This window comes from Buceros rhinoceros, unplaced genomic scaffold (genome assembly GCF_000710305.1).
Source record: "Buceros rhinoceros silvestris isolate BGI_N320 unplaced genomic scaffold, ASM71030v1 scaffold10763, whole genome shotgun sequence".
Lineage (NCBI taxonomy): Eukaryota > Metazoa > Chordata > Aves > Bucerotiformes > Bucerotidae > Buceros > Buceros rhinoceros.
In genome coordinates this window covers 10,282-23,852 of record NW_010401846.1, presented here as the reverse complement: position 1 = coordinate 23,852, position 13,571 = coordinate 10,282, and the positions used below count along the sequence as shown (strand labels likewise).

Below are 13,571 nucleotides of genomic sequence, written 5' to 3'. Positions count from 1 at the left end.
TGTACTGTGCTCAGGTTAGATACCAACGTGTAGTGTCACCCCCTTCCAGCCAGTCCTTCCCCCAGAGCTGGTAACGGGCAGAGGAGAGCGTAGTCCTGATACAGAGCCGAGCCATGCTCCCAGGTCTGGAAGTTTAGAGGGATGCCCTGATCTGTCAGTTTAAATGTAGCTTTAGTGTCCAATGTTGTTTCCTCACACTTCCCCTGTTCTTTGTACTTGGGCAGATATTTACACAATCAAAAGGAACATGAAAACTATACAAGTGCTCTAATACTTAACTACAAAATAAGCATTTTATTTACTTCCCCCCCACATAATTATGTTACTGGTGCTACCCAGCACCCCATACAAAACAGAAGAGCCATGAGAAAACAACACTAGGTGCTGAAGATAGAACAGGGCAGTAAAAGTTATCAGTAACAAAACAGTCACCTGGAAGCCATGCTAATTTCATCACCTAGTACTTAGGTGAGAGTGATCTATCTTCTGCTTTCTCTGACCAGCTATTTGAACATTTTACACTTCCTGTTTGATACCAGCAACACCCAAGGAAATCTTCATTAACTGATGCCCCAGTTACTCCTCCTTGGTAATGACTCACATTTCCTTTCTAAAAAAAAATTCCCTTCACTGTGTGAAATGCTGAACTGGATGACAGCATGGGTGTAAGAACACCTATAGAAAAGGCATTTGGATACAGCCTACATGAACTACACAATTGAAAATGTTCTTGTTCCGTTATTGATTTTTTTCCATTCAGCATATTGGCTCAAAGAAAACAATTTGGAAGCCTGTTGCCCAACAGAAATACCCCAAAATAATGAAAGCCAAATCACGTTCTTATGTTCAGTGTTTGCTGAAAGGATTTACCCTGCCACAAGACAGTGCTTTATTATATTTAAAGAAAAAAAACCCCCCAAACCAGGAGCAGCAACTTATCACAATTCTCCACTACTGTGCAATAACGATGGAACCAATACAACACAGAAACCTGTTAGGTGAGACTGTACGACATCTGAAGATCACAGCCTTATGCTCCTTCTTGCTCAGGATAATTTAAAATTTTGCGGTGAGCTTGGCGCAAATATTGCTGCTGTTTGAAGTAAACCTTAAAAGCTCCTTTTATAGCAACAAAAGCAATTCCACCCTGAAATAAAAAGATGTTTTGAAAACCTGCACAGTTCAGTATCATAGCATTGCTAATGTTATTTTTAAAAGTTTCTGGTCAAGAAGATTTGTTTTCCAATCATACAGCACTTTCTTTTGAAGTTTAGCTAATTAGGACAATTCCAAATGAGTATCTCAAAGTTTTCTGTCACAAGTCACTATTACAAAGATTACGTTGCTTAAAGGGATTATGTACTGGATCTATAAAACCTTTTGAAAGCTTTTATTTCCTTGGAAGCATGACAAATATCTTAAAAAAATCAGAATACGTCCTATTTAAAGAACAAAGTAAAATGCAGATATGTATCTGTTTTCCTCCCTTCTCTGAATATATAGTAATATAGGAATAATACTAATTACCATTCTATAATCAGACTGTTCAAAAGGCCAAAAACTTTTTCTTCTAGAAAGTTTTACAATATGTTTATCTCAAGTCTTCAAAATAGGAAGAGACACTAAGAAGCCTTTAGTATGCATGAACTGTTGTAATATCACCGTTTCCTCCATATGGAAGAAAGGAGTGCATAAACATGCTGGAATTGAAAATCGAGGCTGAAGTGACAGTCAGAACCAGAGATACCATCCTACCAAACTCCCCTTGAAAGGCTGCAAGCCAGAGACGTTATCCTCAAAGGAAGAGGTTGTCTCCTCTCTTTGTCCTCCCCCTTCCATTCCACTTCTACAGAGTTTATTTTTCTCTCCTCTTTAAAATAAGTAATGAAGGGATTCTCCTAAAGAATTAGTAAATAGAAGCTAATATGAAAAGGTTGATAATACAAACCCCAGTCTTCCCTTGGGAGAGGGGTGGTCCTCACCTTCATTACAACCCTTAACTGTTGCTAAGGTCTGCCTAGTAGAGTAACAGATGCAAATTTCAGCTTTTTCTTGAATTGAGATTAGTTTCAGTCCTAAGGACAAAGTCTCACATACACGATGCTCGTCCACTGCCAAGACAGGCAACCTTAAAAAAAAACCCTTTCCTTAATCAAATGCCACTCAAGTTCTAGATAAATTTATATACCTTTTTACTTTTTCTCCCTCCGCCTACAACACAACACTTCATATTCCCGTATTATAATTGTTTATGAAACAAACAATACTGAATCTTACCAAGATTGTCCTTTGTAAATTTGAGTTAACACTGCTGAACATCAGCTTTCCAACTATCGTGGCAATAGTAGGGAAAACTAGAGCTCCACACAGAATACGTGTAGCAGAGACATGATCTGCCAAGGGGTTGGCCTCTGCTGGAATACGAGGAACAGGACATCCAATGCCTGAAGGGGTGAGAGTGGGGAAGAAAAGGTTATATAGCCAGTACCTCACACTGAACATAGAAAGCCCGTTAGTGCCCACTCCATTTCAAATCTACAGCCCAGCTCCTTTGAGAACCATCCCTCTTCTCGGTGAATATTCTGTTTTCCATTAACTGATGGTATTAATTTTTACTTTCAAATAAACCCCATGATTTTTCAGTAGCTTGTTTTGTTACTGCTGCCTTAATTGAAACCATGCTCCTGCTCCTCTTGCCCCACCTTTCCGGTGAAGTACTATACAAACACCATCTAAATACTCTGAATATGAAATAAAGGAGAAGTGTTAATCACCTTAAGAATGGTGAAAACTACTTGCCTATCCCCATCTCCTAAAGGCACAAATTCAAGCTTGATCTTTACGTTTAAATTTAATCACATTACCTGGAAATATGCTGTTCAAAATTTGTAGCTTATTAGAGTATTTGCGCCACAGTCTCAGCACGTAGTCCTCCCAACGAATCATCTTGCCCAATATTAGCATGACTGGGATAGTGGGAAGTCCAATCAAAAGAAATAAAGGATCAGCTCTCTCCATGACGTCAAGACCTTCTTTATGACCCACAACCTGTTAAATATGTATATAGTTGACAAACATAACAAAGGCCACAACTGAACAAAGAACGTACTTTTTAAGAAGTCTTGTTAGTTTGGGGCTGCCCAATGCATTTTAAGTTGAAGAACAAAGAATATTGTTTTACCTAACTTACTCAGTTTTCCCTTTGCATCTTTATGAGGTGTAATGCAGGGAAGCCACCAGCCCTAGTTTGCTAGTCATTAATCCAGCAGAGAGCTGTAACAGTAATTCCTTACCATCTGAAGAAAAAGTTTCCTTACACAGAAGCACATGAAAAGCTCGAACATCTGAATTGTCCAAATAGCATGCTTTCCAAAATGCATAGAGGAATTTACTATCTTGAATTAATAATTCTGCACCCAAACTGGTTAGATACTACTCTTTAAAGAATTAATTGATAGCAAGCATCTCAGGATGTTTTAATTAAAAAAGTCTGTTATTTAGAAATACCTTATGTGAGAGAGATCACAGAATTAAAAAGTATTGCTTCTCTAGACAATGCAGGAAGAGGTACGTTATTTTCAATTGTAGTGGAAATAGCAGCACATATTCATTTGTACTTTATTTTTAAATGTGATCCAGTGCTGCAATTTTCAAGGACAGTCATTACTGATGTTTCTAAACCTTTCTACTGACACACAAAAAAAATTTAAGACTTTGCAGTTTATAAAATGTACATATTAAAATGGTATCAGAACAGCACCTTGTGTTTTCCTAAAGAGTACATACTTTAAGTAACTAATGGGCTTGAGGACAAAAAAACCAAACAAAAAAAAGAAATTGAAGCAGTAGATATCCTCTACAGTTGTCTCAATTTAAGGATTACTAAATGCTTACAAAGTCCTTGAAGCGCTTCTGGAAAAAAAGGGCTCTTTCATGACTTTTTCCCTAAGAATCCATGAAGACTCAAACCATTAAAATAATAATTGTTACATTTGTCAGGCACTGGACTTCCTGATGTGTTTTCATTGACTTCTTGTTTTCTCCACAAACGCAAAAAGCTATCAAGTCCTCACTTGCACAAAATTTAGAATTAGGTGGTAAGAATACACAACAATAGCAAAAAAACCACCCAACCATCTACTTCTGCAATAGGTAGGGCAAAGGTAAGAAAAGCTAGAGTACGTACCACAGTACCTGCAAACTGCACTTTTTAGCCTAGCTTTGAAAATCATTTTATTCTTCTAGAATAGGAAGTTATGCTATATACCACAGCCTCTAAAAATAGGCATAACCAATATTGTTCTCGCCAAAAGATTATTCCTTAAAAAAAATACAGCATTTTTCTTCCAGCTTCTTCACTACCTTCCACACAAATTGTGATGTTTGACGCTGTCCTTTTTGTCCTTGTCTACCAAAAAAGCCTCCGCATCTTGTCTCTTCTGCTGTAGATTATTATTTCTCTGTTTTCAGCAACCCCATATAATGTTACTGACTTAGCTGCCACTAAAGCAACAATGTCAATTCTGTACTTATTTTTCTCCATCTGAAGCTTAACCTCTAAAAATAGCTTTTGTGCTTCTTTCAGTCCCTTCAGCTGAAGGAAAGGAGCCTGAAATGCATCAGGAAACAAACTGTATTAAACCTAGCAAATCTGGGGTAGCAGAAGGGTGGAACAGTTTCACTCCACTCTCAGTTTAACTCCTCTGTTACAAGCAAAAATAAATTTTTCTCTTACCCAGCATGCCATCCATACGATAAAAAACCCACATTACATCAGAGGAAAATAGCTAATTTTTAATACCTGGGATTTGAGCAGCTGGCTATGCTAATTTTAGACAGAGCCTCATTTTGAAGGTAAAACAACTAGAGAAAGGAGCATTTACCTTTCCATTTGGTTATGTAGTTCTAAGAAGCTAAAAAGGTCACGTAAGTTCCTACAGAAAAAGGCTCAGTGTAGCAGCAAGCAAGGAGATAAGGACTGGTACATTTAATGAATGGCTGCAGTGTTCCTGTAAGGACCACAACAAGAACCAAATGCCAGATGAGGAAACTCCTGAGCGTACCATTCCATAATACAGACGCTCATCTACTGGAATGGAGGAGGTATTGAAGTATACATCACTTGTGCAGCCACTTGATCCTGGTCACACTGGTACCAGGGGGACTGCATCATTTAGGCTCCACTTCGAGCAGTTGTCATATGCATTTCTGCTGTGAGATCAGGTACAAACAGAACCAAATGAGCACACTGTGTTGAGACAGAGTGACTGGTAGAACTGGAGGACAGTGCCACACAGATAATGAAAAAGTAGGGCCATATGACTTACATGGATAAGGACTTACATAAGACTTACATCTAAAATTGGAACTGTGCGGAGGAATACTTACTAGCATACAGATTTGTTAATACTATCTACAACGGAATTAGCATCAAAAATATTTCTACGCTTTCAGGCAAAAATACAGGTTATGAGCTTCATATAGGAATCAACAACTAAAAGGGTAACAAAAGCCATTCTAACTGTACATTCTGTGAAAAATGTCTTGTAGTTGAACTAGGACAGCCGTGAACAAGTCTTTCCGTAGTTAATAGTCTACCACTTGTTAAAATCAATTTTATATTTCAATAGCAAATTCACGAGAACTGAGGACGGAAATTAAGGGGTTTTCTTCTCTTTCAACTAACCATACAGGCACACAGTCCGAATTAAAAGAACATACTATTCATTTGCAGTGTTTTCCATTTGTTGTTTATGAATGAATCGCACCATTCAGAGCATGCATTTTCCTTTATATAATAACAAAAGTGATGGGAATGAAAGATTCACCACATCTCGACCCTTTGAACGTTACTGGAAAATGCTTCCACAGGTAAAAGGAGAGATTAGTCCCATGTCTTTTCTGAAGAATTGGACTACTCGTTATTAGTAGTTAGGAGGTAATGGCATCTTTCCTGTAAGAACAGAAGTGGGTTCACCAGCCTGCCATATAAAGGGCAGCCAGCTAGAGTAGTTGTGAATTGTTAGTTGCAGAAGCAGCCACGTTTGAACAGACACACTTGACTTCATACAGTACAATCAGAATTGAAAAGCCTTCTATCCACCCATTTTGAATTCACTTATCAACTATATCAAAAGCGGGTTCTAAGCCAAGGAAAAAGGAGTCTTAATTAGATGACTTTTTCTTTAGAAGACCTAATTTCAGAAGTTATTAAGAGCGAATACATGTATACCTGCATCACTGTCACAGCTCCATATGTAACAGCTGTCCAGTATATAGAGCCCACCATTATTCCAGCTGCAGCAAATGGACATGCCTTTGAGATCAGTCGATCTGCAAGATCCAAAACGTAAACAACTGGACCTATGATAAAGGAAAAGTAAGGTTTCAAGGTATATATATATATACACACAAGCATACTGAAGAAAGCTCTCAGCATCTATCACTGATAAAGAATGAACTTGGCAAAACACAAGTCTGACATCCCACGTATGCTGTTTAAATGACAACATATAATTAAAAAGCTACTCATCTGAACTTGTAACTTATTTCTACCTACCATTTCTTTCACTGCAACATCTTCCTGAAAGATTAATGTACCAGTGAGAGCACTGACTCAATTTACCCACTAGAAGCTGACTAGCTCCCTTTGTGTTGAATCAGAACTGTTCTGTTGTAGAAACCATTTTAGGCTTAGTGGCTTTTTTAATGTGTTGAATATTTTAGTTTCTAAAAGGAAGAAATCCTAATTAGTTGCAGTATACTTCACGTGTTCATCTTAGACTAATTCACTTGAGAATTCTGTCACTAAACTATCCTGCTCAACAGTAACAAGTAGCACAGTCAATAGGAAAGATTCCTTCCACTTGAAGAGGCAGCATTCTGTATTTTCAGAGGACTGCTCTGAAATGTTGGAGAAAAAACTCTCAGGTTATTAGTGCCTTTGACAACAGTGCTTGAATAAAGTTTCATTGTTCTGTCTATGGGCAATGGCAATTTCCAGACTTAGAGCAAGACATTAACCTAACCAATTCGGTAAGCGCATGCTTGCGTCTTTTCTTTGAAAGATTGCAAGAACACCAGCAAAGCAAAAGCCAGAAGTTGAAGTCTGACATGTATGTATGGAAGTGAAAAATATCACCTCGATCAGATTCCACATTACTTTCATATTTGGCAACAAATTCTACATCCAGACTGTCTTCCTCTAGCTCATATGCATGAATACTTCTTGTTAGCTCCCTCCTACTTTTTCCTAACAAAACCAGTGAAAATATTAAGGTTATTCTCAAAACCAGTCTACAGGCATTCAAGTAACTAATCCTCCATGTCTCTCTCATCACAGTTTACCCAGTCCAGCCTATAATCCTTTGACTATTTCCTAACATTTTTTTCAGAGGGGTGAGTCGAATCATCTGTTGAACAATGGTGTTAAATGACTTACTGAAGTCCTGATATACGAGATGTACAGGACTTCAACTAGATGAATTGCCAGGCTAGTTAGCAGGCTCTGTTTTGTACACCAATTCTGAGTTGTATGCCATTTTCCTCCTGACCTCCAATTACTTGAAACTTGTTCTAATCTTGCACAGAATTGACAAGACTAGGTGCCAAGGATTTTCTTTTTTTTAGCCTTCTAAAGGTAAAGGTATTGTATTTCTCATTCTCCAAATATTCAAAAATAACTTGCAGTTCAATTCCTAGCTTGAATTCTCCTAGAACATAATGATTTTAAATGCTTAGTTTTTTAGGATGGTAACTTAGTGCCCTGTTCCCAAGATTGTCTCTGAACTATCATATTTACCCCAAACAAATTAAGAGCTGTGCATTTAAACATACAACTAAGATTTGAAATTCATAGAAAGAAGTTTGCAGAAAATTTATTTCCATCAGACACACTGACAGAATTGTGACTCCCTTTCATGACTTAGCTGGTTCCTCTCTTTCAAAGAAACAGCTCCAGTGTGAATGCTTTAAAATGAACCAGTTCTACCGAGCTCAAGTCAGCCAGTGAAAACAAGCAACAGGAACATCTAGTGGAACTCATTCATTGTCATGTTTTATCAGTACTGGTATTCCTGTAAAGCAATCCCAAATACATCTATTTTCTGGGGCTCCTCCCCACCCTTTTTTTTTTTTAAAGAGCACGGTAGGATTTTATATACTGTTTGTACAGTGGTAGCATCCAGAGACACGTAGAAGGATTGCAACCTTTTTCCCCCCACACTTGGGTATGTGTGTGAATACTGTAGTAGACAGTTGAAATTTAAACACATTTAGCTTACATGCAGACTTGACAGAAGTCATTGTAAATATTGCCAGTTATGTATCAAACTAGTGGGCAGTCCTAACCAGCTTGGACAGAATATTGATTAATGCACTCTAGCTCTGCTGGAGTGTCAAGTACCTACTAACGTACTTCAAATTGGTTACTTTTGTCTGCATCTTCTAGTACAGCATACGTTTTGTTTTAGTAGTAAGCTCTAGTTTTAAGGGCAGGACACAACTTCCTATGTGGCTAACACCTCACTAGCACCCTGCTACAAATCCACCAACTGATATAAGTTAGTCTGTAAGTAGCTGACAAAGTGAAACTACAGAGTTTCTCAAGAATAAATACTCCTGAGTTGACTATCCCATTACTGACTAGGTACCAAAATTAAAGGGTTTCTGAAGAAGGAACACTATACTCAAAATACAAAGAACTAGAACAAGCAGCTTGCTTATGTTAACAGTTATGTTTAACTTTCCAGGACAGACTTAAGAAAGTGCTGGGATGTCTATCAATGTGGTGAAAGCAGCCACAAGGTCATAACTGCAACTACTAAATGCACAGCAGTTTATACATCTTGACTGTTTCCCACAGCCACTGATAAAGTTATTTAGTTGTACATTTTGAAAACAAAGTTGTTTGAAGAAGGTAAAGACAGACTCAAAAAACCCATCGTATTTGGTGAGTCCTAAAGGGCAATACAAAGCACTGAAGCTTTGGCAAGGCGATATGGCAACAGCATAAGTCTAACACTAAAAGTACTAACAAATTGCACCTACTGATACTAATCATTAAGAGAAGTAAGCTATAGAACTAGGTATAGAATCTTGAGAAAAGACTAGGAAAACATTTTTCCAATAATTTACTTAGCCCTTTAGGAAAGAAGTAGTGAGAAAGGAGGACAAATGTAAGAAGCAGCAGGAAATTAAGTATCACTGAATAAAAATTAAAGGAAATACAATAAAAAAAAATTTTCATTTTGTAAAAACTGTCATGCTTTAACAGACCCTTTTCTGCCAAACCATTTTCTCTTAAACTGAAATAATTATTGGAAAAATACTTCAGTTACTTTCAAGTGGCAATTTTTTCCTATTTAATTAAAAAAAAGAGTTCTCAGAAGAGAGGAAAACAACTAGTAAAAACATAGTTACTACCCATCTCTAAAACTGATATGCACTATCAAATTTGAAATGGAATTATATGAAGATACATCACTAGGAGGGTTGTTTTGAAGTTGTAAATACATAAAAAGAACCCACTGTTACTTACAAAGGTATTTGTTGATATCTCCTCAAGTACCTTGGAGAAGTCTGAAGGTAAATGAGTTTCCTATGATACCTCAGGGAAACTGTAGTTCATTGTTCTTCCCTGCTCAAGTAGTTTTGGCTTCTGGAATAGTATGACTAGTAGTGTCTTCAGAAGACTGGATGGGGCTCTGGACAACCTGATCTAGTTGAAGACGTCATTGCTCACTGCAGGGGGGTTGGACTAGCTGACCTTTGAAGGTCCCTTCCAACCCAAAACATTCTACAATTCTTGCTGCAGCAGAAATGGGGCTGCTGACAAGACTGCTTGAAAACATATTAATGTTCTAAATCTGCCCGCTGTGACCTTGACTGACTTCTAGTTGATCTGTGATAGGTTTTGGGTTAATAGAAAGAGCTACAAAAGGCTAAGACTGTCTCACTTGTTTAAGGCACTTCAAAGTCATGACTGATGTTTGATGAACCTAAATTCATTTCCCTGCTCTACTACTGATGTCTTGTGTACTCTTACACAAGCCTGAATTTTTATGCTCCTCTCATCTTTAAAAATGGAAAAAGTTGACATTGTAAGGGAAAAATACATCAAAAGATTCTCACGTCTCATGCAAGAATTTTAGGCCAGCTTCAGAAGGTAGGAATCTTAGCTTTCAAATAAAATATGTCACAAACTGCAAGAACAAGTGAACAGTCTTGTTACTGTTTATGTGCATCTATCATGTACAAACTATAGTTGCTTCCCCTTTTTCCCCACTGCCAAAATAAAAGCAAATGCAGCTCACATTACAATTTCATCATTCAAGATACAAATAAGAATTTTAAACAGTTTCAAGTTTTATGGTACACTGTATGTGTCCAGATATCAAACCATTTTGTTTTCCCAAAGCCAATGCTAAATATTGTTTGATGTCATCTTTATGATGGGAGATTAAGATTCCTGTCTGCCTTATCCTTATAGCAAAACTGAATTGTGGATGATCTATGAATAACTTGGTAGTAAGTTTCATGGTAGTTTGTTTTCTTGAATATAAACAATACATTAGTCCATATTCTCTTTCCCATTACTGAGTGTTCTGTCATGGAAATAAATGTCATCAGCCATAATAAATTCCCTTCACACTTTAATTTTGTCATCCCCTATAGTAACAGAAATGAGGCCCTGTCCCAAAGAACTGACAGTGCAAGTTATTTTCAGCTGTTTCACTACAGAAATAAGATACTTTAAAAAAATCTTCTTTAAAATCCTCTAAATGCCTGCACTCACATGCTGTATCAGCATTTCTTTAACAAGCAGTTTTACTTTTAACCAAAATTAAGTTTCCATGGAAACATTTAATTTTCTTGCCCTACTTAATATACCCCATAGAACATATGGGCAAAGGGCTGGAATAACTGCGACCACTGCTAATTTAAATATATGCAACATATCATGCAGTGTCCTACTCAGCTACTCAAGTAAGCAGACTCTCCAGCTTTTTTCTTTCACCATGACAAACAGAGTTAGAGCAGTGCCCAGCAAACACAGATATTCTGCCTCTTGAATATAGGGCAATACCTCCCAAACTAAGTAAAAATATTTCAGTAAAAGTAAAGTATAAAAAAACCTAAGTAAAAGTATTTCAGGTAATGCAACAGGTTGCTCAGTAAGGTTCTTTCCTCAGAATTTCCTTTGATAACAGTTTCCCTTCAAGCTGAGAAAAAAAAAGGATGTGTTTATGTGACAGCTGCTGAAAGAAGTCACCCTGTGCTCAACAAGAAAAAAAAATCATGTTAACCATTAGTTATAGGTCAATCACTCATATAACTTAAGTGTACTCATAAGTGGAACACATCCAAACAGAGGTATTCAACTGAGCCACCAAACATGACAGGAGCAGAACTTCTGTCTCGAAAGAGAATACACAAGTTTTCAGCAGAACAGATGCTCCAAGCACAACAAAGGAAAAAAAAATATGAGGAACAATATAAAGAAACAACCCATTATATTATGTTTTAAATTTAAATGATACACATCTTACCTAGCTTTGGAAATACTATTAAATATTCTGCATTGCACTGAGGACAAGCAACTCTAGCAGTACTGTTTCCTCTTTGCTTTTCATCCACCCAGCGCTGCAGACAAGTCTGATGAACCCATTTCGTAGAGCCCCTGCACCTGCAAGGTCTCACCCACTCTGCTGTCCGATCATCCTCATCGGTAGCAAAACAAACCCAGCAGCTTCTGTAATTATAGGAAGGAAAAAAAGATATTTTTTGCTACTTTTACATGCTTAAAATAAACTTTCACATGTGAAAGCATGTCTTTTAGAAGGTGTGCACCTAGAGATGATGCTTGGTGCTTCATTCTTAATCACCAAAAAACTAAGTATTTTGTACTGTGGTCTTGTTCTGCAATTACATAGTATTACAGACAGCTAAACAACTGTTTTTATTACATTCTGAATTACTAATTTAACTACTAGATAATTTATGAATTAAAAAGCATTAAGACTGTAGTTCAACCTCTGAATAATTCAACGTATGAAAAATCCATATATTTTTAAAAGCGTTATCTCCTCTACAACAGACATTTTGGTAACTTTTTAAAGTTAAAAATGTAAGATCAATACAGTAGTCTGTTACTTGAGAAACTAACTCCAATCCACTTAAATAACAAAACAACTAAAATATACAACGTATCACGAAACAAGCTGTAAAGAACTATATTCAATTTATTTCCTCTTTGAGAGGAGAAAGTATTTAATTCAGATAAAGCAATTTTGTGTAATATAAATTAAGTTACAAACTACTTCAAGAATATTGTTGTACCACTAGAGAAGGAAATTTCTGCACTGGAGAATTATCTGGATATATAAAATTCAAGCATGTTACATCTGTAAGGAGCAAATGCAAGAATGACAGGCTATTTCTCCAGATCTGAGAGAGCACACATCCTAGTGATTCCCAGGTATCTGATCTGATAGTTGGGCCAGACCCTTGGACAGCGTACAACTGCAAGAAAAAGTAAAATATGGATCTAACTATAAATACATAAAATAAACTAAAATATCAGATATGTTGACCCAATAATTCAGTTCTTACTGTGAAATAATTTGCTAGTTCCCATACTGAAGATACTGAAGTTTAGATAATAAAACAGAATCTAACAAAGAGCTTACTACAGATATAATATGGTTTGATATATTTTTAAAATAGTGTTTTATACAAGCCATTGCAATAATAGTTAAACCTTTACAAAAGTGTATGGCAACAGCATCTCTATAATTTAACTACCAAGACATCTCACTATTAGACATTAACCTAGGTTTTGCAGCACTATTTTTGTTCTCTTAATTTGAATAAGATAATTAAGAGAAAACAGTAAAAGGTTTCTTATGTGTAACCACTAACAGACAGTAACTGAGATAGTGAGAAGCTGAGAAATGCTCTGGCCCAACTAAAGTAAATAATGTAAAGATTGAAGAATCATGATTGTAGTTTCTGTGTGAGGATGTTACAGTGGTTCATGACACTTTTCCTTTCCCTCCCCTAGCATTTGCTGTCAGTAATAAACCTTCTTTGTAGCCTTTTAAAGAATTCAGTAAAAAACTTCTCCTTGTTTTCAGCTTCTCAACTACTGCTCACCTTTATTCCCTCTCCCCCTCATACTTTTTGTTCCAGTCTGCCCTTTCTGCATCCCATCTCTAACCTTTGTTAACATGTGAGAGGAGACATTACAGTTTAGAAGTCCCCTCCAACTCTAGACATTTTCCCAGATCGTCATATTCTTTTAACAAATCAGTGCTAAACAGTTGTCAGAAAACATACTCCACAAATTTATACTTGAACACATACATACTGAAGGTCTTTCATATGCACCCACTAAAAAAAAGAAAAAAGAAACAAGGCTTATAACTAAAGCTCATTAGACAAAATTTAGAAGGGAATTATAAGCAGAGCAGGGGCCAGTCTTACTAGAGCCACTTTCCAAGCAATAAAAATACAGCAATTGCTTTAAAAGGTCACTCTTTTCTCCCTAGTATGTCACTTGTAAACAGGTT

General features: G+C 36.8%; 1 protein-coding gene across 1 annotated transcript; it reads right to left on the bottom strand.

Moving 5' to 3' along the window:
• Positions 1–752: 752 nt before the first annotated feature.
• MARCH5 (membrane-associated ring finger (C3HC4) 5) lies at positions 753–13,367 on the bottom strand. The gene is made up of 6 exons (XM_010132415.1): positions 13,339–13,367; positions 11,550–11,752; positions 6,233–6,363; positions 2,865–3,048; positions 2,278–2,444; positions 753–1,147 (listed from the first exon to the last, which is right to left on the bottom strand). The coding sequence occupies exons 1-6, from the start codon at positions 13,365–13,367 to the stop codon at positions 1,031–1,033; spliced, it is 831 nt and encodes a 276-aa protein (XP_010130717.1). The 3' UTR covers positions 753–1,030.
• Positions 13,368–13,571: the final 204 nt, after the last annotated feature.

What these genes read in the sequence shown, in the direction of transcription:
- MARCH5 (XM_010132415.1), bottom strand. Translation starts at nt 13,367, where the DNA reads ATGTATGTGTTCAAGTATAAATTTGTGGA. An exon ending in TTCAAGTATAAATTTGTGGA is followed by an intron (nt 11,753 to 13,338) that starts GTATGTTTTCTG and finishes CTATAATTACAG; the next exon opens with AAGCTGCTGGGTTTGTTTTG. An exon ending in ATTTACAAAGGACAATCTTG is followed by an intron (nt 1,148 to 2,277) that starts GTAAGATTCAGT and finishes TTTTTATTTCAG; the next exon opens with GGTGGAATTGCTTTTGTTGC.